This window comes from Phyllostomus discolor, chromosome 5 (genome assembly GCF_004126475.2).
Source record: "Phyllostomus discolor isolate MPI-MPIP mPhyDis1 chromosome 5, mPhyDis1.pri.v3, whole genome shotgun sequence".
Lineage (NCBI taxonomy): Eukaryota > Metazoa > Chordata > Mammalia > Chiroptera > Phyllostomidae > Phyllostomus > Phyllostomus discolor.
The window spans coordinates 8,706,725-8,732,322 of record NC_040907.2 but is presented as its reverse complement, the minus strand read 5'-3'; the positions used below and the strand labels follow the sequence as shown (position 1 = coordinate 8,732,322).

General features: G+C 59.3%; 1 protein-coding gene across 6 annotated transcripts in view; it reads right to left on the bottom strand.

Annotated features, from left to right (window-relative positions):
• The window catches only part of KAZN (kazrin, periplakin interacting protein), a 387,429-nt gene that overhangs the window by 46,299 nt on the left and 315,532 nt on the right, over positions 1–25,598 (bottom strand). For all 6 annotated transcript variants that reach the window (XM_028513058.2, XM_036025339.1, XM_036025338.1 and 3 more), the window contains exons 3-4: positions 7,680–7,816; positions 2,915–3,085 (exon numbers count right to left, since the gene is read on the bottom strand). In XM_028513058.2, coding sequence (XP_028368859.1) covers positions 2,915–3,085; positions 7,680–7,816 — 308 coding nt within the window. The remainder of the gene's footprint in view (positions 1–2,914; positions 3,086–7,679; positions 7,817–25,598) is intronic.

Here is a 25,598-nt window from a genome sequence, read left to right as displayed (position 1 = left end):
AGTAGAGCCTTGCCCAAGGGGGACGCGGAATGGCACCTTCTACTGGGCAGGCCATCAGACGCCACAGCTACCGGACAACGGGGAGGCCCCCTACGGCTGGGCCTGTGGGATGGAGCGCTTTACCCTGGGGCTCTGAAGCGCAGGATCCTCTCCCTAACTGCCTGTCACGACGTTAAACCTCTGACACGGAGCCACGACACGGACGTGGACTGCAGGCGGGGCACGTGGTGTCTTAGTCAAACACAGCCCGCCCGCTGGGCCCTGCCACAGCCCGGTCCCCGAGGCAAGTCCCACGGCGTTTCTGACTCGTCTCTGCCACTAGATGCAGTAAGACGCCGGGAGCTCTGACACCCTCTTCTCCTCTCTGAACCCCGAGTTTGGAGCTCCCGGGAACTAGCGAGTGGCTTCCACGTGACAAGAGCCGAAACACAGCTGGGTTCGGACTCCGCTTCTTGGCCTCAGTTGCTGTGTGGCCTTGAGCAAGTGAGTCCATGGCTGAGCTTCCGGGTCCTCACTGGTGAGATGGGAAAATCCAGAGGGAGCATGTCTATGTGAGTAGCGCCCCCTGCAGGTGGGCAATGAGAAGGCCCGGCACAGCACTTGGGGGCTTGGGCTCTGAAACCAGACGGCCCGGGTTTGATCCCAGCTCTGCTGCTTCGTAGCTGAGGGCTCCTGAGAGAGGCCCCTCGCCTCTCCTTGCCTTTGTACCCTCATCCGCCCAGTGGGAGTAACGTGGCTGCCGTGGAGGCTGCTTGGTCCATGGTACAAACACTCAGGAAATGCGAGTGGCTGTTACTATGAAACAGTATCTACTGGCACACTCGACAGGAGCGGCCACGGTTGAGGATTATTTACGTCCTCTCTAAGACCAGGCGATAAAAGCCGGGAGGCGGGAGGGGAGAGCAGTGCAGGGTGCAGCCCTCGCCCACCCTCTGGGTCAGGCCGATGGAGGCCCCCAGTTGCCCGCAGGGTCCGCTGGGCCGGAGGCCAGGGTGTGTGTCCACGTCACAGAGTGAGCCTGGCCCCGAGGGATTCCTGCCCGTCCGGGGAACGTCTCTCCAGGCCAAAGGATGGGAGGAGCTGGGGGGCAGCGACTTCCCAAAGCAGGAAACTGGCTGCCACCCTCCACCTTCCCGCCGTGCCTGTGAGCTCCTGACTTCCTCCAGTGCACGCTGGCCCGTGCGCTTACACTGGCCAGAGCTGTGTCCTGGGGCGTGCAGCCCGAGGACGGAGGCTACGTGCTGATGGGTCTCTGCCCTCTGGCCTCGCCCTGGCTGGCGGTGCAGTAGGGGGAGCTGGACGGCACTGCCCGGGGCAGGCAGCCCTGGTGGCCTCCAGGTACTGAAACCCTGCAGGTGGCGGGCAACAGAGGGGACCTCCCACCAGGTGTGCACCCCAACAACCCTGGGGCTGCCCGGGTTCTTAGGAGAGCCCCTTCCCTCTGTGTCTGAGCCCTTTTCCTTGCTACAGCAAACCCACCACCCAAGCTGTGAACACTCACCCGCCCTATTCACACCTAGAGGGGCCCGATGCCTGCAGGGAGGAGGAGGCAAGAACCTGAGTTTTGCTGGTCGGGACGGAAGCAGACCGGGTAGTCTGGGCATGGGGACAGTGGAAGCAGAGGTGGGATGGCTCGCAATCCTGACAGACCCCGGAATTCCCCAGGATGCTTGAGGCCAGTGCTCCAAGGTGCGGGAGACATGTCTGTCTGCCCACAGGGCACCGGAATGACCTGGGAGAACAGGGCCCTTGCTTCACCCCGCACCAGGGGAGCCAGCGCTGGGAACCCCACCTCCACCCCAAGAGAAGACCAGATGGCTGCAGCTTCTTCCGGCCCCGGGCAGTTCTCACCACTAGGGGTCAGCATCGGACAAGGAGACCCAGGAGGCAGCATGATGAAGTGGTCCCAAGAGGGACCCGTGGATCCAGACCAGCCCCCGGGGGCCATGGTCCTGAAGGACCATGTCTCCTCGTATCATCACTTGCCACATACAGGCACCACGCTAAGCACTTCCCTTGCGTTATTTCATGGAAATGCTCTCACAGAGTCCTAAGAGAAGGGTCCTGCCCAAGGTCACACAACTACAGGGTGACAGGGGCTGGACTTGAACCCAGAACCCGTGGCTGTAAACACACTGTTAACTCACATCAGTGCTCTCAGGGCCTCCCCATCCCCTGGGGGCTCCCTAGAGTTTCCCAGCCACCTCGTGGGGCAGACTGGATGGGATAAAGACCCTCAGCCCCACCCAGTACCAGATAAAGGGCAGCAAAGCCCAGAGAAGTTCATTGAGCAGCCCAAGGTCATACAGGAGCAGGCAGAACAGAACTCAGGGCTCTGGACCTCGGTTTTTCTGCCAGGCCCCCCGGACACCACCTGGGCTGTCTGTTCCTACATGTGGGCCGCGCACCAATACAGATAACACAGCGTTTGGAAGTATTCTGAAGGTTTGTTTTAGATTAGAAAAAAGTAACACCTTTTCCCCTGATGACATTCCCCAAGCAGTCATTCTCACTATAGATGAAAATAGGGCCAAAAAAAAAAAGGAAAAAAACAAAACAAAACTCACTAGTAATCCTAGCACCCAGACATAACCATTATTAATGTTTTTGGTGTATTTCCTCTTAAATGTTTACCTAAACAAATGTGTATATTTTAAACAAAAATGGGCTTTTTTCTTTTTATAGCAGTCTGGGGCATGCAGAAGAGTGGATGGTCTCCCAGCACCCCACAGCCCCAGGCCCTGGCAGATAGATGAGTGAAGAGGATGCCAATCATCACAAACCCCGCCCCCAGCCCTGCCCCTCCTCTGTGGCGTTCTGCTTCGGGATTCTGGGATGAACCAAGGTCAGCGCCCGGTCTCCCAACACAGCGGGTCCCTGAAGTGGGGGCGGGTTGGCAAGGGAGGGGTCTCACCATGGCCAGCTCAGCCTCCAGCTCCTTCATCCGGTTGTCCTTGAGGTCCAGCTGGGAGCGCAGCGCTGTGGCGTGGTCCGTGGCCTCCTTGGCTTGGCGCCGCAGCTCCCACTTCTCCCGCTCCAGCAGGTCCTTCTCCTTGGCCAGGGCTTTGACGGCGTCCTCGCTCTCCTGCGGGGGGCGAACGCCAGGGTGTCACCGCGGGGGGCGGGGGGCCTCCTCGTGGCCCGGAGATGCCCAGAGGGGCCTCGACTCCCGGCCACAGGAAGACCTGGGAGGTCCCGCTGCGCGTGGCTAGGAGCTCAGGCTCTGCAGTAAGGAAGCCCTGAGTTCGAATCCTGGCTGTGCCACAAACTAGCTGGGAGGCTGGAACGGAGGTAAACCATTAGTAGATGCTCGGGAAACACTTCTCAACGACTAAATGAGCAAACGCTTGTCATGGGTACATTGTTTCACGTCGTCCAGTCCCGGTTTCTCTGTATTTACAATTGCGGGGCGGGGTGCCAAGACTCCATGTTTCAAAGAATTGTTCATGAGACTGAGTTCGTGTGAGGGAGGTATTTAAACAGAGTGTGGCCACAGTGAGGGTAAAGGGTGGGTTTGGGGCTTTGCTTTGTTGTTTGGTCACATGTCTGTCGCTGGGAGACAGGGACAGAGGAGGGAGCACCTGCAGCCCCATCTCCTTGACTGCCCTGGGGTCCTGCCCCCCCAACCCCCCGAGGTCACAGCCGGTGATGACACGGGCCGAACCCCTCAGCCTGCTGTTGCATCTAAAGGCAGGCCAGGTCCCAGCTGGTCACCTGGCCCGCGCTCCGGATCCGGCCTCCCTCGGGAGCTGTTTTCCCCGTGACACTGAGGGCAGGGCCCAGGGCTCTAGCTGAGCGTGCTGGAGCACCGTCAGCAGGCAAGGGGCATGTGAGGGCCAGGCCTCTGCCAGCGAAAGCCACGTTTCAGAACAGCAGCTGCCTTTGCCAGGAGGAAGGGTCCCAGCAGGGGGCCCTGCCCAGCCCCAGCTGCCGAGCCACGGCCTTCCTATTATTCACCAGATCAAGAGCCACATTCTAAGGGGCCTGGGAGGATGGAGAGAGGCGGCCATCTTGCCTTGTCTAACAACCCGGTCACCGAAAGCCTGACTCTCAGGGGGGCAGGGACCAGGAGGCTGAGGGGGACGCTGGCCCTTTCTCTGTGTCTGTCCCAGAGCTGTGGTTACGGCTCCGGTTCTGGGGGGAGTCTGGGCCGAATTCTGGCTTTGCAAGGAGGAGCTGCAGGGACTACCACGTCTCAGCTTCCTCCTCTGTGACACGTGGGTGATACCACGTGCATGTGAGGGTGCAGCTGTGGGGGCTGATGAGCTAATTCACACGGGGAGCTCGAGTGACGCCGGGCACCCAACAGATGCTCACGCCCTGCACCCCCATGTCTGCTCCCTGCGGGCCCCCCCCCCCCATCTCAGAGAGTGGCCATGGGTTCTCTCCAACTCGTTTTCTTGTACTGGTGCCCGATACTGGCCACTCAACCAATATTCAGATTCATCAGCAGGTGCAAACCAGACAAAAATCCCTGCACTGTGCAGCTTACACTGAAGCCCTACTGTGTGCTCGCTCTGTGCGAGCAGGGACGTGCCACGCTCATGCACTGGCAGGCCGGGGCCCCAGAGTGGCAGCCCGGCAGGGAGCCCCTGACAAGTCCCACCGGTGACACGAATGTGCAGGACTCAGGTCAGAGGCCGTCACGTGCAGGCTCTGGCAGTGAGGGCGAGGGGAGGACACACTTCCTCCTCTGTCACCAGCCCCCCGCCGCTTCGAGGTGTGCTCTAGCGGAGGTGGTGCGGGGACGGTCCCTTCCGGGACACGTTCCTGCCACCAGCACCCTGGGGGTCAGGATGCCTGGGTGTGAGCCTCAGGCCAGTCCATTGCAAACTGCCGCCCCCCAGCTATGCTGTGTAACTCCCCGAAACCCTGACCCATTTGTGAAACAGCGACAGTCCCACTGCCCGGGGTGACGGCTTCAAGAGGGACCAGCGACGCGAGACAGGAGTGACTGTTACGGAGTCACCGGCCAGGTGTGCTCTCAGGCTGTGGAAGCAAGGAGCCATCATCCTACCTCTGCTTATTTGTCCTTTCTCCTGGGCGCTGTGCTGATGGGGTCAGGGCGACAGGGGACAGGCAAGGCCCCCTGGGTCACACCATGGACCCAGCTTTTCCCAGGACCCACCCGGATGGCGAGCTCCTTCTCCAGGGCTGAGCCGCGTCCCCAGCACCTGTGCCTGGCGTCCCGTAGCCATGCCGAGACTGCGGAAGGGCCCGGGGAATGAAGAGTGTTGGGCCAGAGCCACGGGGTGAGGGCCGTTCCGTGGAACTGGCTCGAGCACAAGAGGCTGCTTACAGAATGTCCCTGAATGAGGAGGAAGGTCCACCAGGACCCTCAGGATCGTTTTCGTCTCTATGTGTCTTTGCAGGCACTGGCTCCGCCGGCCGTCAGCGGACTGAGGGCTCTGGGCTGGGGGAGGCTGGCGGGCGCTTGCAGGCCTGGGGAGGGCTCCTGACACCACCTCCCCCACCCCCGCCACGGTCGCATGCCCTGGCAGCAGCTGCCGCGAAGGTTCTGCACACACGTCAAGCATGGCTCGGTGCTCGGTGCACTATGATACATACGTACATATAGATGTACGAGTACATATACTTTAAATCCTCACCAGAGAATCTTAGAGAGGGAGGGACGGAGACACAGAGACAGAGAAACATCGACCAGCTGCCTCCCCGACTGGGGATCAAACCTGTCACGTAGGTACGTGCCCTGACCGGGGATGGAACCCACCACCTTCCGGTACCCCGGACGACGCTCCACCCACCTGAGCCCCGGCCAGTGTGAGCGCTGAGACAGCCAAACCTCACTGCCACCCACGAGGCGGAGTGACTCCCCCGGCCCCACAGACAGTGTGGCGGGGGTCTCGGTCCTTGCCGGGAACCGAGGCGGAAAAGGAGACCTGCCTCGAGGTTTGGAACCACGGGGGGATGGGGGGCAGGGGGGCTGGCATCACGAGGCAGGACGTGGCCTCCTCATCCTCGGGAACCTCCTCCAGGTGCTCCTCCACGTCCTCCTCACCTGCAGCCAGTCAACCCGTTTGCCCTCAGAGCCCCAGGCTCGGGGTTGGGCGGGCTTTGCACCACCCCGTCCCCATGGCTATGGACTCAGTAGGTGACAGGAGTTTTTCAGTTCCACTGTAATTGTATGGGGCCACCGTTGTGTACGTGGTCCGTCGTCGCTGCTCAAAACATCATCACGTGGCACATGTTTTTGTCTGTCGTCTGTGTGTGTGCGTGTCCCGCCCCAAACTCCCACACTGGAATCCTCACCCCCCATGTGACGGTCCAGGGGGTGGGCCTCTGGGAGGCGCTGAGGTCACGAGGGTGCAGCCCTCACAAAGCAGACCCCGCAGAGCTCCCGCACCGTTCTGCTGTGGGAGGTCATGGCGACAAGTCTGAGGCCGGGAGGACGACCGAGAAAACGGGCCGTGGCGGGCTCCCTCTCCTCCTCTCTGCTCCCACAGGGGCCCTCCTCATTGCCACAGCTTGTCTCCAAGTGACAGGCCAGGAGAGGCCAACTCCAGAGGGACCCAGCTCACCAGCCGTGAAGGACGCAGGCAGAGAGGAAACTGGGGCCCTGCTGCTCGGGCCGGCGGCGCCCGGGATGGCTGAGAGCCCCAGGCCGCAGGCAGAGGCTGTGGGCGGCTTGGCCCGGGAGCCCTGCTGGGCTGCGTCCATCATGTGTGGATGGTGAGAGGGGGTCGGGGTGGGCGAAGACCAGGGTGGGCTGCAGGGAGGATGAGGCTTTTCCATCCCCCTCCTCCCGCTCTGACACTCTGGCCTCTCAGCTCCCAGGCAGCACCCGCGGGTGCACTAGTGTGACCGGCCCGTCGAACCTTCGTGACCACCAAGCCGAGGACACCTGCAGCCTCCACGTTCTCCCCAGCGTGCGCGTGAGCCTTGGTCACGGCCCTTGCCATACGGTGTCCTGTGTGTGAGGAGCAGTTTTCCACAGTGTTTCTGCCCCACACACCAGACGGTTACGACTTTCACCCTGCAGATGCAGTGGCTCACTAGGGCCTGCTTGGTTGGGGGGACTGAGTGTTTTTTCTTTAAGAGTTGGTACCCTCTTCAGCGTGTCCACACCACACACACCAAGTTCCTCGGTTACCTGACTTAAACTCCTACCCACCCCGCAGAGCCCAACTCATAGTCACCTCCTCTGGGAAGCCTGCCAGGACTGCTTCCCTGCAGGCAGAATTTCCATCTGTCTCACTGGTGCCCCCAGCTCTCTCTTCACACATTTATTACAGTATCATTAATAAGGTGCAGAGCTAATGTTCAGTGAGCGCTGACTAGGCACTAGGCACCAGACGGAGTGCTCCGAGTTCATCACCTCCAACAGTCCTTGTCCCGGCTCTCCGGGGTCTGCGCCATGCGCTCGGTGTAGCAGACATGGAGATGGAGGCTCTGAGAGGCTGAGATGTCCAAGGGCACAAACGTGGGGGGCTGGGATCTGAACCTGGGCCGGCTTTTATCCAGAGTCCCCACTGTCACTGAAGGAGCCACCCTGATCAGCCGTGTCCCATCTCAGTGTCCAGGCCGGGCCAGACACATCGACGGCCTCCCTGGGGTCCACGAGGTGACGGGATTGAGAGGCCACCCCATGCAGGGCGGTGGGGAGGGGAGCTGGTGCCTGCAGAGGGGAGGGGAGGGGGGCGGGGAGGGCGGGCCCTGACCTTGCGGTGCTGCTCGTAGTTCCGGATGAAGTCCCGCAGCTGCTCCTCGCGGCTCTCCAGCGTGGCGTACAGCTGCTGCATCTGGTTCACCAGGTCCGTCTTCTCGCCCTTGAGGCGCTTCCGGTCGGCCTTCATGGCTGGGGGTGGAAGAGAAGGTGAGTTCCAGAGATCCGAGCTGTCTGCCAGCCCCGGAAGCTGAGAAGGGACCCTACTTGTATCCCCCTTTCAACAGACGAGGGAATAGTGTTCAGAAAGATGAAGCTTCTCTCCCAAGCTCCCATGCCATACTCAGTGGCATTCTCGGGATTCGAACCCAGATCTGTCTGTTCCTGGAATCCCAGTTGTCACCTGTCCGTTTTATTGATCCCACCAGGGGAGCAAGTCCTCGATTTAATGTCTGTCCCTGCTCTGAACTGCTAGGTCCCCGGTGTGAAGGAGCTGGAGGCCTGGTGGGCCTGAGACCCCCGTGGCCCTGGAAGCTGGTGGCTCCCTGATCCTGCGGCAATGACCCCACGGGCTCCCCCCCTGAGCCCACCAGCACCAGCCAGCCCAGCCCACCAGTCCATCATCTGCCCCATTTCCTCCACGGGGACAGCGTTTGATTAAAAACACGCAGCAGCACAACACCCCAAGCATGAGCAACAGAGGAAAACACGGACACACTGAAATTCATCAACATTAAAAACTTTTGTCCTTCAAAGGATGCCATCAGGAAAGTAATTTGACAACTCAGGGAATGGGAGAAAATATTTGCAAATCATTATCTGATAAGGGTCTTATATCTAGGACATGAGTATAGAAGAACTCTCACAGCTCAATAATAAAAAGACAAACAACCCAATTTAAAAAAGTGGGCAAAGGACCTGGATGGGTACTTCTCCAAGAAATGGCCAATAAACACGTGAAAAGGCGCTTACATCACTAGTCATCAGGAAAATGCAAACCAAAACCACGAGCTACCACTTCTCACTCACTGCAATGGCTAAAATAAAAAAGGAGACAACCACAAGTGTTGGCACGGATGTGGAGAGACTGGAACCGTCGTACGGTGCTGGCGAGAATGGAAAATGGTGCAGTTGCTGTGGAAAGCAGGCTGGCGGTTCCTCAAGCGATTAAACCTCGAGTTACCCTATGATCCAGCAATCCCACTCCCCAGCATGTGCCCCAAAGGAATGAAAACATCAGTCCACACAAATACTTGTAGGCAAATGTTCCTAGTAGCGTTAGTCACAGGGGCCCGCAGGTGAAACCACCACATGTCCGTCAGCTGAGGAATGCAGTGTATCCATCTAAAGGGGTATTATTCGACAATAAAAAGAAGAGCCATGCTACATCACGAATGAACCTTGAAAATACTATGCCAAGTGAAAGAAGCTAGTCACCAAAGGCCACACACAGGGCGGGTCAAAAGTAGGTTTACAGTTATGAGTATGCAAAAACAGTTTATTCTTGCATTACCATTTGTTAATTATTGTATTACTTTCTGTATGAACAACTGCAAGCCTACTTGTGCCCCATCCCGTATTGTGCGACCTCATGTCTATGAAGTATCCGCAGTAGGAAAGCCCATGGAGATGGAAGTAGGCACAGAGTGGTTAAGCCGTTTGCCCAGAGTCACATAGCCGCACCTGAACCCAGAGCCCACACACTGGATCCTACATCATGCTGTCTCTACAGGGAAGCCCCCAAACCCACAGGGGCCTGTAGCCACTGCCTGCTGAGGACAGTGACAAGGGGGTGGGCAATGGCTGTGCCACCCCACCCGGTCCCGGACACCCAGCCCTGCAAACTTGTCCCGAGGACCCTGGGCTCCTGGCCCAGTGCCCACCAGAAGCTGATATCCTTCTGGCCCTGCTGGATGGAGGCGGGGGGCTCCTTCATCCTCCTGCCCTTTGCCCTCCTGGCCCCCCACCCCTGGTAGAACAGGGTGGAGGCAGGTCATGTCACCAGGTGCGAGGAGCCACGGGGAGACCTGCAGTGGGGGCCCTGGGTCCTGGGCGGCTCTTTAACATCCGACTCTGAGCTTCCTGACTCCCACAGCCAGACCCATCCTCTTCGCGGCCAGCCCGGCAGAGCAGCAGCTCAGGTCGCCAAGGCCAGCATCCCAGACCTGCCGGGCTGGCACCTTACCAGGCGGGGACAGCAGAGCCCGTGGAGAGAGGACTCCCTTGCTCCTCTGTCCTGTCAGGCAGCGGGTGGCCGCACCAGGCCCGAGGGTGGGTGGGGTAGGGGGCAGAGCTGGGCTGGTTTTGTGTCCTGCACCCTAACCCGGTGTGACCACATCACCAGGGAGCCTCGCTGTAACAAAACCCACCGTCTAAAGATGTAACCTGGTCAGAAGGAACCTCCCACAAGAGCTGGGGCCCAGCTGTCCCCGAGGAGTCAGAAATTCCCATATGTCCCCTCTCGTCCCGTCCTGGCTGCACTCCCTGTGGCAGAGGTGAGTGGGCGGGTGGGAACCTGCATCGTCCCATTTCACAGGGGAGGAAACTAAGGCCACAGGGCCAGCGAACAGCAGAGCCGACGCCCAACTCCTGGTCTCAGGGAGGTTTTGGATTGGCGGGACGTGAGGGCCCGAGGGAAGCCCCGTTGAGAGGAAAGGCTCCTAGGGGGGCTGCTGACCCAAGCAAAGGGGCCACTGTGGCTTCTCAGAGGGCCCTTGGGTGGGCCTCTGCCCTTTGGTTGGAAGTTGAACCCCCGGGGCTGACCTCCTTCAGCCCCAGCTGGCTGAGAACCAAACTCCAGACTTGGCTCTTGGCACCGGAGCTTTGCAAGGGGCACCCCCCCTACTTTTCCTGGTGCATTGCTGGACCTTCCTTCACCTTTGCCAAGTGGCCTTGGAGGGGGTGACGCTACAGCCCCTTGCTGGCCCTGCAGAACACCTCGCCACTCCAGCCCTGCACCATCCCTGCACGCGCTACGTGAGGGTGAGGCTGCGTGTCTCTCTCCGTCCATCAGCGGGGGCTGCATGTGAGCACGCGTCCTTGTGTGGGTGGCCTGGGGGGGGGGCGGTGCTATGCCTCCCCCATCCCCTGGGGGCTCCCTGAGAGCAAGGGCTGACCTCTGCCTTCAGATCGGTAGCTCCTCCCTAAGAGGAGAGTGGGAGCTCCCCCAAACTGATTAAGCATCTTTCATGTGCCACACTCCATGCCTGCTGCTGGGAGGGGCAGGGACAACAAGACGGGGTCCCTATCTTTTGGGTGGTGGCAGATCTGATCGAGGAGACAAACCCATATATATGCATGGATGACACAGGTCTGCACCCACCCTCCTTCTTCCCGAGAGAACCCCAATTTTGCCTGTGCCTAGTTAAAACACTCAGCTTCCCAAGCTCCCCTGCAGCGAGTGGGGGCGTGTATCATAGTTCTGGCCACTGTGTACACAGAAGTCTACCGGGAAATCCACTGCGTTCTTTATAAAAAAGGTCACAGTAGGCTGTCAGTCTCCCTGGCCTTTTGCCCTTCTGTTTTCTTCCTGCTGGGCACGTGGATGTGACATCCTGAGGCACAGCAGCCATCTTGTAAGCATAAGGACAAGGACACAAGCTGACATGGGGAGCAGACAGACAGACAGACAGAAGGAGCCTGGACTGCTGATGGATGGCATCACCCAGGCCGGAATTCCTGACGACAGGAGAACCACCAACCCCAGTGTTCATGGGATTTCCTGTTACGTGCAGCCAGCGCACCCCTAACGGACACATCAAGGCAGGCCGTGAGAAGTGCCGGCGCCCCCCCTGCCCCGGCTTTGCTTGGGGCTCCCCTCCCATAAGCTCTCCTCGGGGGTTCCTGCTCTGCCCAGCTCTGGGCTGAGAACCAAGACAACACAAGAGTAGAATCCCTGGGGATGAATGGTGGGTAAAGACCACCTAATAACAGAGAGAGGCGACTCGGGAACCACGGTGTGAACAAAGCTGCCGCCCTACTGTCCCCCAGCTTTTCCAAAGCCACATGTCCACGGCCTGCTCACGGAACCTCCCACGAAGGAGCAGGACTCGGGGCACTGGGGGCTCCTGCACTGGTGAGGTGGGCAAGAGGGCGTGTGCCTGGTTCCCCACTGAGCCTGAACCACGTGGCTGCGTTGCCCCCATCGCGTGGGGTCTGGTATTTCGACTCTTAAGAAAACGAGGAGGTTCAGCAAGACAGACCCCCTAAGAAGTGCTTCCGGCTACACGCACACAGCTGTGAACGCCACCCAAGGGAAGGCTTCCTCCCACCCTTCGTCCTAGGTGTGCTTTTGTTTCCCTCTCCCCGGGCCGCTGTGACGTTCCCCAAGCGTTCCTAACACGAGCGGAGGTCGGCCAGGCGTGCCCGCCCTCTCTGCTCGGCGGAGGCTCCCCAGCGCTCTGTTAGCCTCCCCAGCCACCGGCTTCGCCCAGGCGTGTCCCATTCCGGCAGCCAGGCCAGTGGAACCACTGCCATGGTGACGGGTGACGTCACGCCCAGCAGGCCCTGCAGGGTCACGGAAGGAGAGAGCCTGGCTCCTCGGAATGTGGGGACCCTGGGGTGGGAGGAGGGTGCGTGCGGAGGGGGGACCTGTTTCTCTAACTCTGAGGAGGCCGGATGCATGCACGAGATGACGGGTGTCACCGGGGGCCTGGCTACAGCCCACACCGACGGTACTTCTCCGGGGATGTCACTTTTCTCAGACCTTTAATGCAGCTGTGGGGCAGCATGGGGCAGTGTGCCGGCCTGTGTCACTTCTGCAAATGTCGCTCCTGCTGGGGGGACACCAGAGAGAGGAGGTTTCTGCACTGACCCCCCTCCCCTCGGGCAAAGCAGACCCTCAGGTCCAAGGCCCAGGCAAGGGAGCCACAGCCGGCATGCGGAGAGAACAGGACAGGTTAATTCTGAGCTTTGGGGGGGGGGGGGGGCTGGGGGCCTGGAAGGGAAGGGATTTCTCCTTACCCACCGAGACAATGCATGCAGTGAGAACCTTGCTGAGGAGGGAGGGGCCAGGTTCTCAGCTCCCCCCTCTCCGAGCCTCAGTTTCCCCCAGCACAAATGTGCTAGACTCCGCGAGCTTCCTCTGGCTTGAGATCCTAGGACACTTCGCCTTGGTGGCCGCCCCCACCCCCTCGTGTCAGTGGCCGCCATCAGTCACCAACACCACACAGCGGGGCAGGACGAGCATCGGCCTGGGGTCAGGGGTCCTGGGTTCTGTCCCCGCTCTGAGACCTTGGGCAAGTCACTTACCTCCCCAGGCCTCGATTTCCTAGACATTAAAAGGATCCCCTCGTGCCAGGCATGGCACTTTTCGAAGCCCGTTAGGGGTGTTTGTCACTTAATTCTCACAACCGAGTCATTTCACATGACACGAGGAAACGGGCACCTAGGGAGATCAAGGAGTCTGGCCAAGTAGCGAGTGGCAGCGCCCACGCAGCCCCAGCACCCACCAGGCCTGCCGCCCTGCTGCTCTGCTGTCCCCGCAATCTACTGCCACCCCCCAAGCAATCCCCGCACAGCCCGGTCGGCCTCACCTGCTCCTCAGAGCTGGTGCTGGGGGCGGGTCCCGTGGAGGAGGAGACGGAGGCTCAACAAGGCTCCGCCCACTCATCAAGACCCGCGCAGCTCAAGTGGTGGGCCCTGGCCTGGCATCCCTAAGTCGGACCTTGAACCCTTCACGGTCCTTCACTGACCCCGTGGAAGCACCTTGTTGTGAATGGCAGAGCCTGATCCAGACCACCAGTGGGTGGTCTAGCTGTCCACACTAGTCCCTCTGTCCCTGCCGGTGGCCACTCCGTCCCAGGGGGCGTGCTGAGCTTCCCATTAGAGGCGGTTTGGCATTCTCGTGCACACCCCCCGACTGTTTGGTGGCTGCTGGAAGAAGGAAGGGTGTGTGTATGTGTGCGTGTGCACACACACTCAAAAAGCAGAGCTCTTAAGGAATCTTCCACCAGTCACCCTCTCTTGCTCGTGGGGTCCTCAGCCAACCCCCGACAGTCTCGTTCCTCACGGCCAGCCTTCCCCTCAGTCGAGCTCAGAAGACTGCAGGCCTGGCCGTTGATGGCCCAAAGCTAGGAGCCCTGGTGCAAATGTCCAGCCTGGTGGCCCCCAGACAAACCTAGACTCAGGTGGGCAGGGGTAGACTTCAGCCTGTGTATGCAGATCCCAGGCGATGCCAGCAGGGGTCCCCCTTTCTCTTCCTGTCAACATTCCTGACTGTGGAGCCTTCAGCGTCTATTGATTCTGGGAAAGGATGGGTGGGCAGGCGGGAGCCCGGAGGGCCTGGCAAAGCACTCTGAACAAAAACCCACCAAGATGTTCTTCCAGCTCAACTTGGCTTTACAGATGGGGAAACTGAGGCCTAGAGAGGGAAAGGGAATATCCAGTATCGCAGGTCTCCCGATTCTTAGGCCAACACGCAGTCGGGTTAAAAGCACCAGCTTTGGAGTCTGCCTGCCAAAGCCTCGGTTTCCTCATCTGTAGAATGGGCACTGAGAGTATAATCACCTCTGCCCTACACAGAACAGACTGCCGCATCCTGGGTGAACCAGCAGGTGCCGACCTTGACCATGCGAGGAGGAGAGAACCTTGGAGAGACTCGGCTCCAGATGCATGGAGCCCCAGATTCCGGTCCGGCCTCTGCCCATTGGCAGCTGGAGGGCCTTAGGCCCGCACGTAGCACCTCTGAGCAAGTGTCCTCAGCTGTTAAGGCGTGTGTGACATTACCCCACGCACGCATACAGCAGGGGGTCATTAAATGCTATCGTTTCTTCCTGTCTTCCCACTCTCCAGGCTCGTAGGCCTGGCCTCAGGCCCCAGGAGGCCTCGGAAGAAACAGCCCAGGGAAGCACGTTAAACGCCCACAGACTTACAGCCCCAGGACGGCCATACACCCGTTTATTTTGTTTTTTCCTGTTTGAAAGCTGAGCGTGGTGAGTTAAGAACAGGTTAGAGTTCAGCCTCCCTATAAAGGCTAATAAGCAGGCTCGTGCCCCATTAGGAGGCACTCGGGGAAGAGAGAAAAGCCAACTACACACTTCGGCAAGGGGCAGCTGGGAAAACCCTACCCGAGGTGCCAGGCTAGGGCGGTCCAGGGTCTGATCTGGGACGGCTCTGCTCCTCATGAATGGAAACCCCCTTTTTCTTCTCACCAGCTAGTAAAGCGGGTTGGCCGGCTCCCGTGGCCAATGAGTGGCGGAACTGGCACTTGACCCCAGTACTTTAAGATTCAGGCTCATGATCTTTCTGGAATCCCCACAGCTCCCCTCTCCAAGAGCAGCCTGGAAGGTTAGGCAGCCTGAGCTTTCTAACCTCCTGGCCGGCATAGGAAAGGCAAATACCAGGAACACAGGCTCTCATGGATCCATCCTGTGGCCGTGCAGACATGACTAATCAACGAAGCTCCAGAGGGCCCTGGGTTGATTGGAGATGTCTGCCACAGCCCAGGAATGAAGTGCGGGTTTGCCAGCTCTGCCTCCGATGGGGAGGCAGCTGCCATCCCCGACTGATCAGAGTTGGCATGTCTGAGAGTCTGGTCTGGTCAGTGCTGTGCTAAATACCACTGTATCCCCTGGAACCAAGTCAACTCCGTTTAACCAAAAGAGCAAGAAGCACTTCATTCAGCTGGCGGAAAACCAGGGCATCCACACTGGCGAGACGGTGGCAGGCAAACTCCAACCTCCATGCTTAAAGGTCAGAGAGCAGGTGACCTTTCTGACTTGGGTCACAGGCAAACGAAGGATCGCTGGGTTTACTCGTACACCTTTAAATTCATCCCTCACTAGCAACGTATGCTTCTCGGGGGCAGACACCTGGCCTGCCTCGTTCCCTACTGTAGCCCCAGCATCTAGACTCGTGCCTGGCACATAGTAAGTGCTCAGTAAACACTGACCGACTGACTCACATACGAAGGACTGAACACCTCCCCCCAGGGTTTCTTAAGTGTCTGTATTTTTCACTATCAGCAATTGATAATATCACCCAATCACATCTATGGGCTTAGCATGGGTGCTGGACCGCTGGTCAGAGCAGGTGTCCACAGAAGAGGGAACGAAGGAGAGATCTGGGCCCAGACACGGCTGGGGGAGCAGGCTCTGCCATCAGAGACCTGGGTTCAAAGCCCGGCCCCACCATTCCCCAGCTGTGAGACCTTGGGTGAGTTTCTTAACCTCTCTGTGCCTTTTTCCTCCTATAAAGTGGGGATCCCAGTTTCTACCCCACCCCCCTCACGGCGGCAAGCATTCAATGAGAGCAAGAGCTCTGCACTGCACCTCACAACGGCTTTGCTGAGCTTCACCTTCTGAGTGGCAGCGTCACAGTCACTTCAGACGGGACTGGGCACCCTGTTGGGGGAGTCTGAACAGAGGCTGCAGTGCCGCTGGGTGCTATGGCGCCTTGGAACCTGGGTGGGGGTCCCAGGAGGAGGGGGTGCACCTGTATCAGCCATCTGCAGAGATTCCCAAGCACAGATGCCCAGCAGCTCCCGAGGAAAACAAACTTTAGGTGGGAGGGGATCAGATACCTGAAGATACAGTGTAATCGGAGGGGCCTACGGTGGGGGCTGGGTGTTCTGGGGTACAGTTGGGGTCTTTTGCAGGCTGTGTGCGGTCCTGCCTGGGGGTGGGGCTCCTGTCCCTGCTGTCCCCCACCCCCCCTCAGCTCTCAGTCTGCTCAGCGCTCACCTGGAAGCCCTGAGGGTGGCAGCCCAGGGAGCCAGGCCCCGCTTCCTGCGGAGGGAAATGAGAGGGCCGGCGGGGTGGGGGTGCGCTTGTTTTCCAGTCTCGAAGGCGAGTCCAGGAAAAGTCCTCCTTCCTCCGAATCTCCACTAAAAATAGTGTCAAGGGACGGCCAGATCACCAACATTCCCGGGACTCAGGGCGGTGCAGGTTTCTGGAAAAGAGGCATCAGCCACAGGCCCCGTGCCCCACACAATGAGGACTATTTTTAAAGGCCCTTGTTGGTGTGTGAGGTCATCCTCAAGCAATATGACAGGGCTGGCTTGGCCTCAGAGGAAGAGGAGGAGGAGGAGTTCAGAAGGCAACAGTGGGTAGAAAGGGAGGCGGGACGCCAGATGCAAGCTGCTGCGCTTGTGTGGCCTTGGGGACGCACCCATCCTCTCTGGGTTTTGGTGACATGCCCTCAAGATGGTCCACGGGGCCCTGGGAACCTTCAGGAAGCTGCCCTGAGCACCTGGCTGAGCACCTGGGGCCCGGTCTCCAGCAGAGACCCCCGCAGGGCCGTTCGAGGGCAGACGCGGGCGGCACACTGGTGGCTGCGGCCAGGCCCTTCCCAGGCCAAGTTCAGAAGGAGACAGACCGGACCCTCAAGGGCGCAGACCCTGGAGCTAGACGGTCTGGGCTCCACCCCAAGCTCTGCCACACGCAGGCGCACCAGAGCTGTGACTGGCAGCAAACCGCACCGCCCCAGGTCTCTGCCTCTGTAAAAGGGGGATGGAAGCAGCTCCCATCTCAGCCTGCGTCCGCAAGCACGCGCCTGCAAGCACGCGCCGGAGCGTTCACCAAAGGGCCTGCACGAGTTCACGTCGGCGCTCCCCGTGAAAGCTCCGCACTGGAAACACCCTATCAGCAGGAGGGCCGCACCCCTCGCGGCCCCTTCTCCTGGTGGCCCGCTCGGTCTACCCAGGAGGAGCGACTGAACAACCACACACAGCGTGCGCGAGCCACGCACACGAAACGCCAGGGAAGCCAGGCACACAAGTGTGTGATGCCCCGATAGCACGCGACACGCGAAAAACTCATCCCCGGGGAGGCTCAGGAAGAGGCTGTCCCCACGGGGGGACAGCGGCAGGAAGGGGGCACAGGAGGCTTTTAGGGAGCTGATGATGCTTAGCTACTAACCGTAGCTAAACAGAGCTTCTTGGTGTGGGTGCTGCTCATACGTGTTTCGTTTCTGACCATACACCAAGTTGTAAACTCGAGATCTGCACGTTTCAGTGTGGGTGTTATTCTTTAATGAAAAGCTCTAAATAGTGTCCATCTCACGGGACTGGTTTTCTACAGGCAACACGCTCAGACGGTGTCCCATGCGGGGGCGGAGCTCAGGGAATGTCAGGCCTTATCACCTGGGGGCTGGGTGGCCCTCCTGCCACCAGGGGACACCCCTGGAGATGGCAGCTTGGTGTGTGGGCCAGGGGAGTGGATCCTGCAGGTCTGCTGGGGCTGAGGAGGAACGTGAACTTGGGGTTGGTCCTGGGTTCGGAGCCCAGCTCCATTCTACACGGGCAACGATGGCACCATTCATGCAGGACTGGGCGGGGACTGAAGGGGAAAGGTGCCCTCATGGGCGTATGGACAGTGCACATGTGATGTGGGTCAGTGCGGGCTTCCCCAGCCCTGGGATGGTGATAGTGATGGTGGTGGTGATGGTGATGACAGTGGTGAGGGTGATGGTGATGATGGTGATAGTGACGGTGATGACAACAGTAGCAACAGCCAACACTGAGTATTTTCTGTGGGCCAGGTGCTGTTCTACATCTTGTATGTTTTCACTGAATTCTCCTTCATACCCATTCTGTGAGGTGGTTACCATCATGATCCCCAGTTTACAAGTGAGGAAACTGAGGCAAAGTTCGGTTGGGCTGACTGGCCAGTAAGCGGGGGCAGGGTCCAGCCCAGGAGGTGCGGCTCAGGGCTCCTGCTCTTCACTCCGTCCAGGGGGGCGGTGCCCGGCGCCTCATGGCCATGGCTGTGGAGAGAGTGGAGCCCGATGGCCCTGTCACATGACATCTTCTAACTCCCTGTGGACCCCTGGCCCAGGGTCCTCCAGGGGGACCTGCAGGGTCACCTCAGGGACCTGGGCCTGATGCTGGGAAAACACAGGTCACAGCCCAGGTGGGACCTGAAGCGGGATGTCCAGAATCTGGGTCCTCCTCTGCCTCCCACCTGCTGTGTGCCTTCGGGAAACCGTGGGACCTCTCAGAGACTCAGTGTTCAGCTCTGTGCAATGGGCACGACAAAACCCTGGCGGCCGCACAGCCTGAGAGAGAAGCGCCTGCAGGGGAGTTTCATCAGCCATCGAGGGTGCCCAGGGCGTGGGGACAGCCGTTCGGGACGACTGCCCACCTGTGCGGTCTGGGTGGACGAGCCTGGCTGCGTCCGTCTTAACCAGCGGCCGTGGCCACGGCCCTGAGCCACCTCCTCGTCCTCAGACCGGCGTTCGCCGCCACCAGACTCGCATCTGATCTTCACTCACACGACTCCGGGGGGGATGGGGGTGGTGGGGAGCTGCCAAAGCTCCCTAACTTGGCAGAGGAAGAAAAGGGTGCTTTATTTATCAACCCCCTAAAGCTTCCAAAGCAATGATTATGACTCTACATTTCTGTTATTGTGCCTTTGATGTTCTCTTCTTCCAGGAGGACGGTGACAGCAGTCGACAGAGGTGTGGCAGAGAGAGATCACAGAAACAGACGCTCTCGTCTTCACTGATAGTTGGCCCTGCTTCTGCTGTGCCATCGAAAACTGGGGACCCTGGCCATGCCCCCCCCCTCCCAAGCCACAGCCCCAGCAGATGGCAGGTTCCTGTTGCCACCCGGGCCGGGGCCCCGAGCTAGATGACACCACCCCTTTAATTGACAGGGCACACGAGATTGACGGCGGGACAGGAAGTGTTCTGTAATTAAGACCTCCATAAAATATTTAGACCGCATGCCCAGATATATCAATGATTATGTATTTAGGTGTTAATGAGTATAATTAGATGAAAGATTAGCCAGGCCTGTCACGGACTAAACACACGTTCAGGGCCGATAAACTCCTGGACTGTGAAATTACACGTGTGTGAGCAGACGTGTACGCTTCGGCTTCTCTGACGGGCTGTGATTAAGGTCATTGAAGGAAAGGCCCGAAGGGCCGCCCCGCAAAGGGAAGGTCAAGGGAGTCAGCAGACTAGGGGGGAGGCTGTGGGGTCAGAGGGGAGGACCCCAAAGATCCCACAGGGTCCTTGGAAATTGTGAAAACCAAATGAGTGACTATATGTAAAAATTTGCTTGCCTCCATGGGTGGAGAACTTACTCCTCTTTTTTTTTTTTTTTAAAGATTTTGTTTGTTTATTTTTAGAGAGAGGGGAAGGGAGGGAGAATGAGAAACATCAGTGTGAGAGAGAAACATCACTCCATTAGCTGCCTCTCGCACGCTAGCCAGGGACCTGGCTCACAGCTCAGGCACATGCCCTGACCTGGAACTGAACCTGTGACCTTTCGGTTTGCAGGACGGCACCCGACCCACCGAGCCACGCCAGTCAGGGTGACAAGGTACTACTCTTAGGAACAGCTGATTCATCTCACCCCGCAGACAGGCCTGCGGGAATGTTTTATAGGGGTGATACTGGGGTCTCCCCCCGGAATACCAACAGTTTAAATTCAATTATGCAAGACTAAGGAGATCACAGTGTCTGCACAAGTTGTTTCAAAACAATGTCCTCTGGGAGGTCAGGAACAAGAGGAGCAGGATTTTGCTATCGGGACTTACATTTGACAAAATCTTACTGTGGGCTGACTGTGCACTGGGCACGGCGCCAGCTGCGGGGAACCTGGGTCCACAGGACGGATGAGGTCTGTGTCCAGAGGAGACTGGGTTGGCGCACAGGTCAGAGGGCGGGGGGTGAAGCCGGGCAGGGGCTGGGGCCAGGGCCCGTGGGCAGACGAGTCTGCTTTTCTCTGAAGGGCAGTGGAAGCTGCCTGTATGTGTTTCCTGGGGCTGCCACGGGCCGGAGAGCCTAAAACCACACACATCTACTTTCTCTTGAGGTGCTGGGGGCCAGGAGCTTGAAATCGGGCTGTGGCCGGCCCATGCTTCCTCGCCCCGTCCAGCTTCTGGTGTCGCTGGCAAGCCCCGGCGTTCCTCGGCTTGCGGATGCACCGCTCCAATCGCTGCCTCTGTCTTTGCCTGGACTTCTCCCCCCCCAGGTTCTCTCTCTTGTGTACAAGGACACCTGTCCGGGGTGATCTCATCTCAAGACCCTTACCTTAACTACACCTGCAAAGACCCTTTTTCCAAATAAGGCGCACTCACAAGTTCGGGCAGACGTGATCTTCGGAGGAGCCCACAGCACCTGCCTTACGATCGCTCTGCTGCCTTGTGGGGACTGGGTCAGGGTCAAGTAGAAGCAGGGAGTCCAGGGAGGAGAGGGCGGTGGCCTGGAGTGGGGTGGCGGCAGTGGAGACACGGAAGTGGGTGGAGCTACGACACACTGAACAGGGGACGGCGCCTTTTCACTTTCCAGAAGGGAGGTGGTTTTCAGGAAACCCCTAAAACATGGAGGACTCAGAGGGACAGACCAGGCAAGGTGCACCCCCACCCTGCCCACACCAGCACTTTGTCTGCGTAGCAGGTGCCCCGCAGAGGACAGGCGGAAACCCTGTCACTGCAGCTCAATGTCACCAGCTCACGGAGGGCCACCTCAGACCCCACCCTCTGAGCAAGAGCGAGGTCTAGCCACACCAGGCGCCGGGAAGCCACATTTCTCCTTGACAAACGATTACCTGGCACTATGGGCTATACATCAGTCTCTCGTGAGTTTGACTCACATGAGTCTGTCCTGAGAAGTCTGACTTGTTGGAGCCGAAGAGCAGAGTGTGGGATGGCAGCAAGGACATGCCACCCCTTCGCCAGACACCAAACCCACCCAATTCCCATACACCCTAAACAACGTCAAAGTTGCACAGCGCTTACTGTGCATCAGCAGTGTCCTGAGGACTCCCTGTATTATTAATCCTTACGGAAGCCCTACGAGGAAGGCGCCATTATGGTGAACTATTGTTACTCCCACTTTACAGATGAGAAAACTGACTGACACTGAGGTTAGATCATGCAGCCGAGGTCCCACCACAGCATGGCACCAGCCTGCAGAGCCTCACTTCTCGTGACCCTCGAAGACAAGGTAACCGGAGCCAGGAACTGAGAGGCAGGGACCTGGTCCCAGATGGCCCGACTGTCCCCAGGGCTGCCAGCAGCTGTCCTCTGAGCAAGGGGCATGTTGCCAAGACCTTTCGCAGGAGAACAGCTTTCCCGATAGTGGCCAGTGCCTGCGCCCCTGCTCCCCCCGCCTCCCGATCCACACAAGAAACACAAAGCTGAATTTCGGGCTCTCTTTCCCAGAATGCTAGAGGTACCCTGCCTTTAAAAGTCACTCCAGCAGAGCTCGACGGGTTGATCGAAGACTTGGCCTGGAGACAGACGGACATCGAGACAAGTGACGGATTGGACAGAATTCTGCAGCGGCAGCAACGGCAGTAATGGCCACGCCTCCCCCCTGCTGGGACGTGCTCAGTTTTACAAAACACCACCCTAGTCCTTCCCAGAAGCCCCGCGCGGGGAGGGCGCAGGGAGAGCCTCCAGTTCCACTTCGCGGAGGTGGGCATCGGGGCCCAGAAAGGGGGGCACTTGCTCACACGGGAAGCAGAGGCCAGGCTGGACTGCAATCACAGGCTTCTGGTGAGGCAGACGGAAGCGCATTCTCTCCGCCCCCCAGCACCCTCCCGGTGTGGCTGCACCTGGGGGCACCTGGGTGGAGGCAGCCCCAAGGATCTGAGTCTCATCCAGAAGGACCAAGGATGTGATGTCAGCTCTTTTCCTGGACTCTGGAGCAAACCCTACTCCCTGCTTGGCCTGTGGGTCTGGGCCCCTGGTTTCCGCAGACAGAACCCTCCCCAGCCACGAGCTCCAGTTCCCAGAGGCTCACTCGAGCCTCCTTCCCGTGCTGCCCAAGGTGTGCTGCTGGGTTGGGCGGTGAGACACAGAAGTGGAGGACGCAGACGGCTGGGCCAGCCGGGACGTTCTGAACAGCGGAAGTGCTTCCCCAGGGCGCTCCAGGGCGCCCCAGGGCCTTTGCACTCACCACCCGCCCTGCCTGAAACGCCCTCCCCCGCCCCCAAGTGCAGGGCGCATTTCCCTGCCTCCCTCGGGCCTCTGTTCTCGGTCACCTTTCCAGGGAGGCCTCTACGGTGTCTCTCCTCATCTCCAAGACTGCTCTCTTACCCGACCCCTCAGCACCGACTACTTTCCTTCTACACATTGTTTCCAAAGCTCTGTTCCATCTGACGTCATGGACGTTTTGCCTTTGCTTGGTTATTGTCCAGCCCAGGTGGGGCTTTTGCCTTTCTGGTTTCCTGCGACGCACACAGCACTGAGACCATGGTCGGGCACATGGAAGGCGCTTAATAAATATCTGTGGAAGCATTTAGAAGGGGCCACAGGGGACGTGAGTGCAGGGTACAGGCGGGGCAGGAAGGCAGAAGGTCTCCAAAGAGAGAGGCTCAGAGCTGCCGGGCTTGGCAAACGGAGCTGGGGGCGGGGGGGGGGGGGGGTCACTGCAGAAGAGAGGACGGTGTGCTCAAAGCCACAGATGCATGCGGGCACCGGTGTGTCTGGGGCACCGCACTCGATCCCGCATCACCTGAGCTTTGCTACACTGGGCATTGGGAAGAGCGGCTCCCAGTTGCGAAGCAGCTGACAGCGGGCACAGCTGGTCACAGGCCACACCGGAGCCGTGGCCTGGGGCCGGAGGGACCTCTGCCGGAAGGCTCGGAGGTTTTAAAGAGGGCCTGCTTCTGGGGGTGCCGCCCTCCACCCAGATTCCTGAGCCGTGCACTGCACCGCTGGTGGGTGGCTGCTTATGTCTCCAACCCGGACGTGAGGCGTCCCCTGTGCTCCAGGCCCCCACCCTGCCAGAGCTGGAAAAGACGTGGGCTTCACCGGGTCCATTTCAGACAGTTTTCTAGCACTGAAGACACGGCTACCTCTGGGAGGCTCTCAGAACAGGGCACTCTTTCTCTACCCGCAGGCGGCTGGAGCTGGGCGCCTGGTTCAAGTCCCGGCCCCTCCAGTTGCTGGCCGGGCGACTCTGGGCGCATCTCTTACCTTCTCTGTGCCTCTGTCTGTTCCTGTGTAACCCTCTGGGCCCTGTGCCAGCCTCACGGAACACACAGAGCTTCTGCCTTTGAGGACTTTATGGCGGAAGCAACAAGAAGGTCTGAATACAACCAATGACAGTCACGTCTACTTATTTTGCCCATTCACTCACTCATTCATTTATTCATTCAGGCAAACTGTATTAGCTACACTGAGCCTGGCACCACACCAGCACAAAACCAAAATACCCGGAATGTCTCAAGTAACAGCCCAGGGCAGGAGGCGCTCTGATGGAGACTGTGGGCAGACCAGCCCTGGGGAGGAGGGAGGAGGTCAGAGATCGCAAGCTGGACGGACCCCAGGAAAGGCCTCCGGAAAGAGGCAGGACTGGGTGTCTCCCAGACTCCTGCCGGCGGGCAATGAGCTGACCAACTGCCTCCGGAGGCTGCAGTCTGGGTGCCCACAGCGCCGGGCGCCTGCCAGACCTTGGGGCATTTGGACGGGGCAAGGGGACAGACCGAGTCCTCAGCCCCGATGGGAGGCCTGCACCCTGGAGGTAACGTGAGCCCGCGGCCGCCTTGCCCCTGCCCTGGGCGTTGTGCGGGCCACCCGGGCTCTCACACCGACGGGCGCCATAAACGGGCCGGTCCCGGTCTCCAGGGCTCCGTCTTGTCTGCAAGGTGGGCACAGCCCTCCTGTTTCTGCAAAGGCTGGGCAGGGGCTGTGAGAGCCCCTTCGGTGCTCACCGGCATGCTGACAACTACAGCGCCTGCCCAGCACCTTGAGCTGTCTCAGCGGCGGACGCACCCTTCTGGTCGCCTGAGCTTTCTGAGTGGCCGAGCCCTTTACAAATGCACACACGACAGAAACCGCTCCCTGAGGGGTCCCTAACTCAGCGAGGACAGTGATGGCTCCGACTCACTGGACAGCTGGGAACTAGCGGGGAGAAGGGGGGGCCTTTCCCCCACCCTCCTGCGTGAACTGTACCCGTGGGTGACAGGGAAGGAACCCCGCGGCCACGCGAAGAAGGAGCAGCACATGGGTACGCCACCGTCCCGCCGCGTTTGCTTCCCGGAGGCTACATCACGGAAGGCACAACCGGGCAGCACGTGTCTCCAGGGGGAGGACCCCACGCCTCCTCTGAAGGAATCTTGCAAAAAAAAAGGTGAAGCAAGCGGTCGAGCCTGTGGAAGAACCACCAGTGTACGAGAGGCACGAAGGACGGGGGCTGCACGGCCCCACGAGATGCACTTGGCAAACGTCAGATCCTGGGAAACGCACCAAACAGGGCTCCTCCAATGAATAATCAGCAAGAATGATAATAAAAAAAAAAAAAGGAAAGAGGAGCTTGCAGATGACAAGACACTTGAACCAATCGCACTGCGTGGGTCTAACTTGGCTCCTGAGTCCAACGAAGTTTAAAACTTGAATTCAGGAGCCGATCATGACTGGATATCTAATTGTTCTTTTGTAGGTGTGATAACAGTTTGGAGGCTATTTTGTTAAAAGCCCTTCTCTGTGACAGTGACATACTGAAGTATTTACAGAGGACATGACGTGTCCTGGATCGGCTTCTCCATAACATGGGGTGGGGGGCGGATGGATGAGGTGGGTCAGGATCGGTCGGGGGTGACGTGATGGGGACAGTCATGGACACAGGGGCCCATCTCACTGCTCCATGGACTTCTGCATGAAACTGAAACGTTCCCTTAAAAAACGCCACCAGCACGAGCGGAGGGCAGTTGATGCCTCCACCGAGGGCTCCCGAGGGCGGCGCAGTGCGCGGTGCGAGGCCGGCTCCTCCTGTGTCTCTCCCTCTCCCTCCTCTGCTGCGCGGCTGCCAGCTGCCTCACCTGCGGGAGCCCTCGCAGCCACCGCGCCTCTCGCCTCTCCTGTGCGCTGCCGGGGGCTGGACAGCGGCCCCTGGCTCTTCAGAGTCCTGTGTGAGGCATGAGTCATCCCAGCTTCAGCTCCTGCTGCTGCCCGAGAGGTGCCCAGAGCTGTGGCTTCGGTGCTGCCTGTCCCCAGGTTCACGTCCTCCCTCTGCAGAGCCTGGACAGCCCCCTGAGAACGTGGGGAGTGTGGGGTCACAGCGCTTCTTCCCTCAC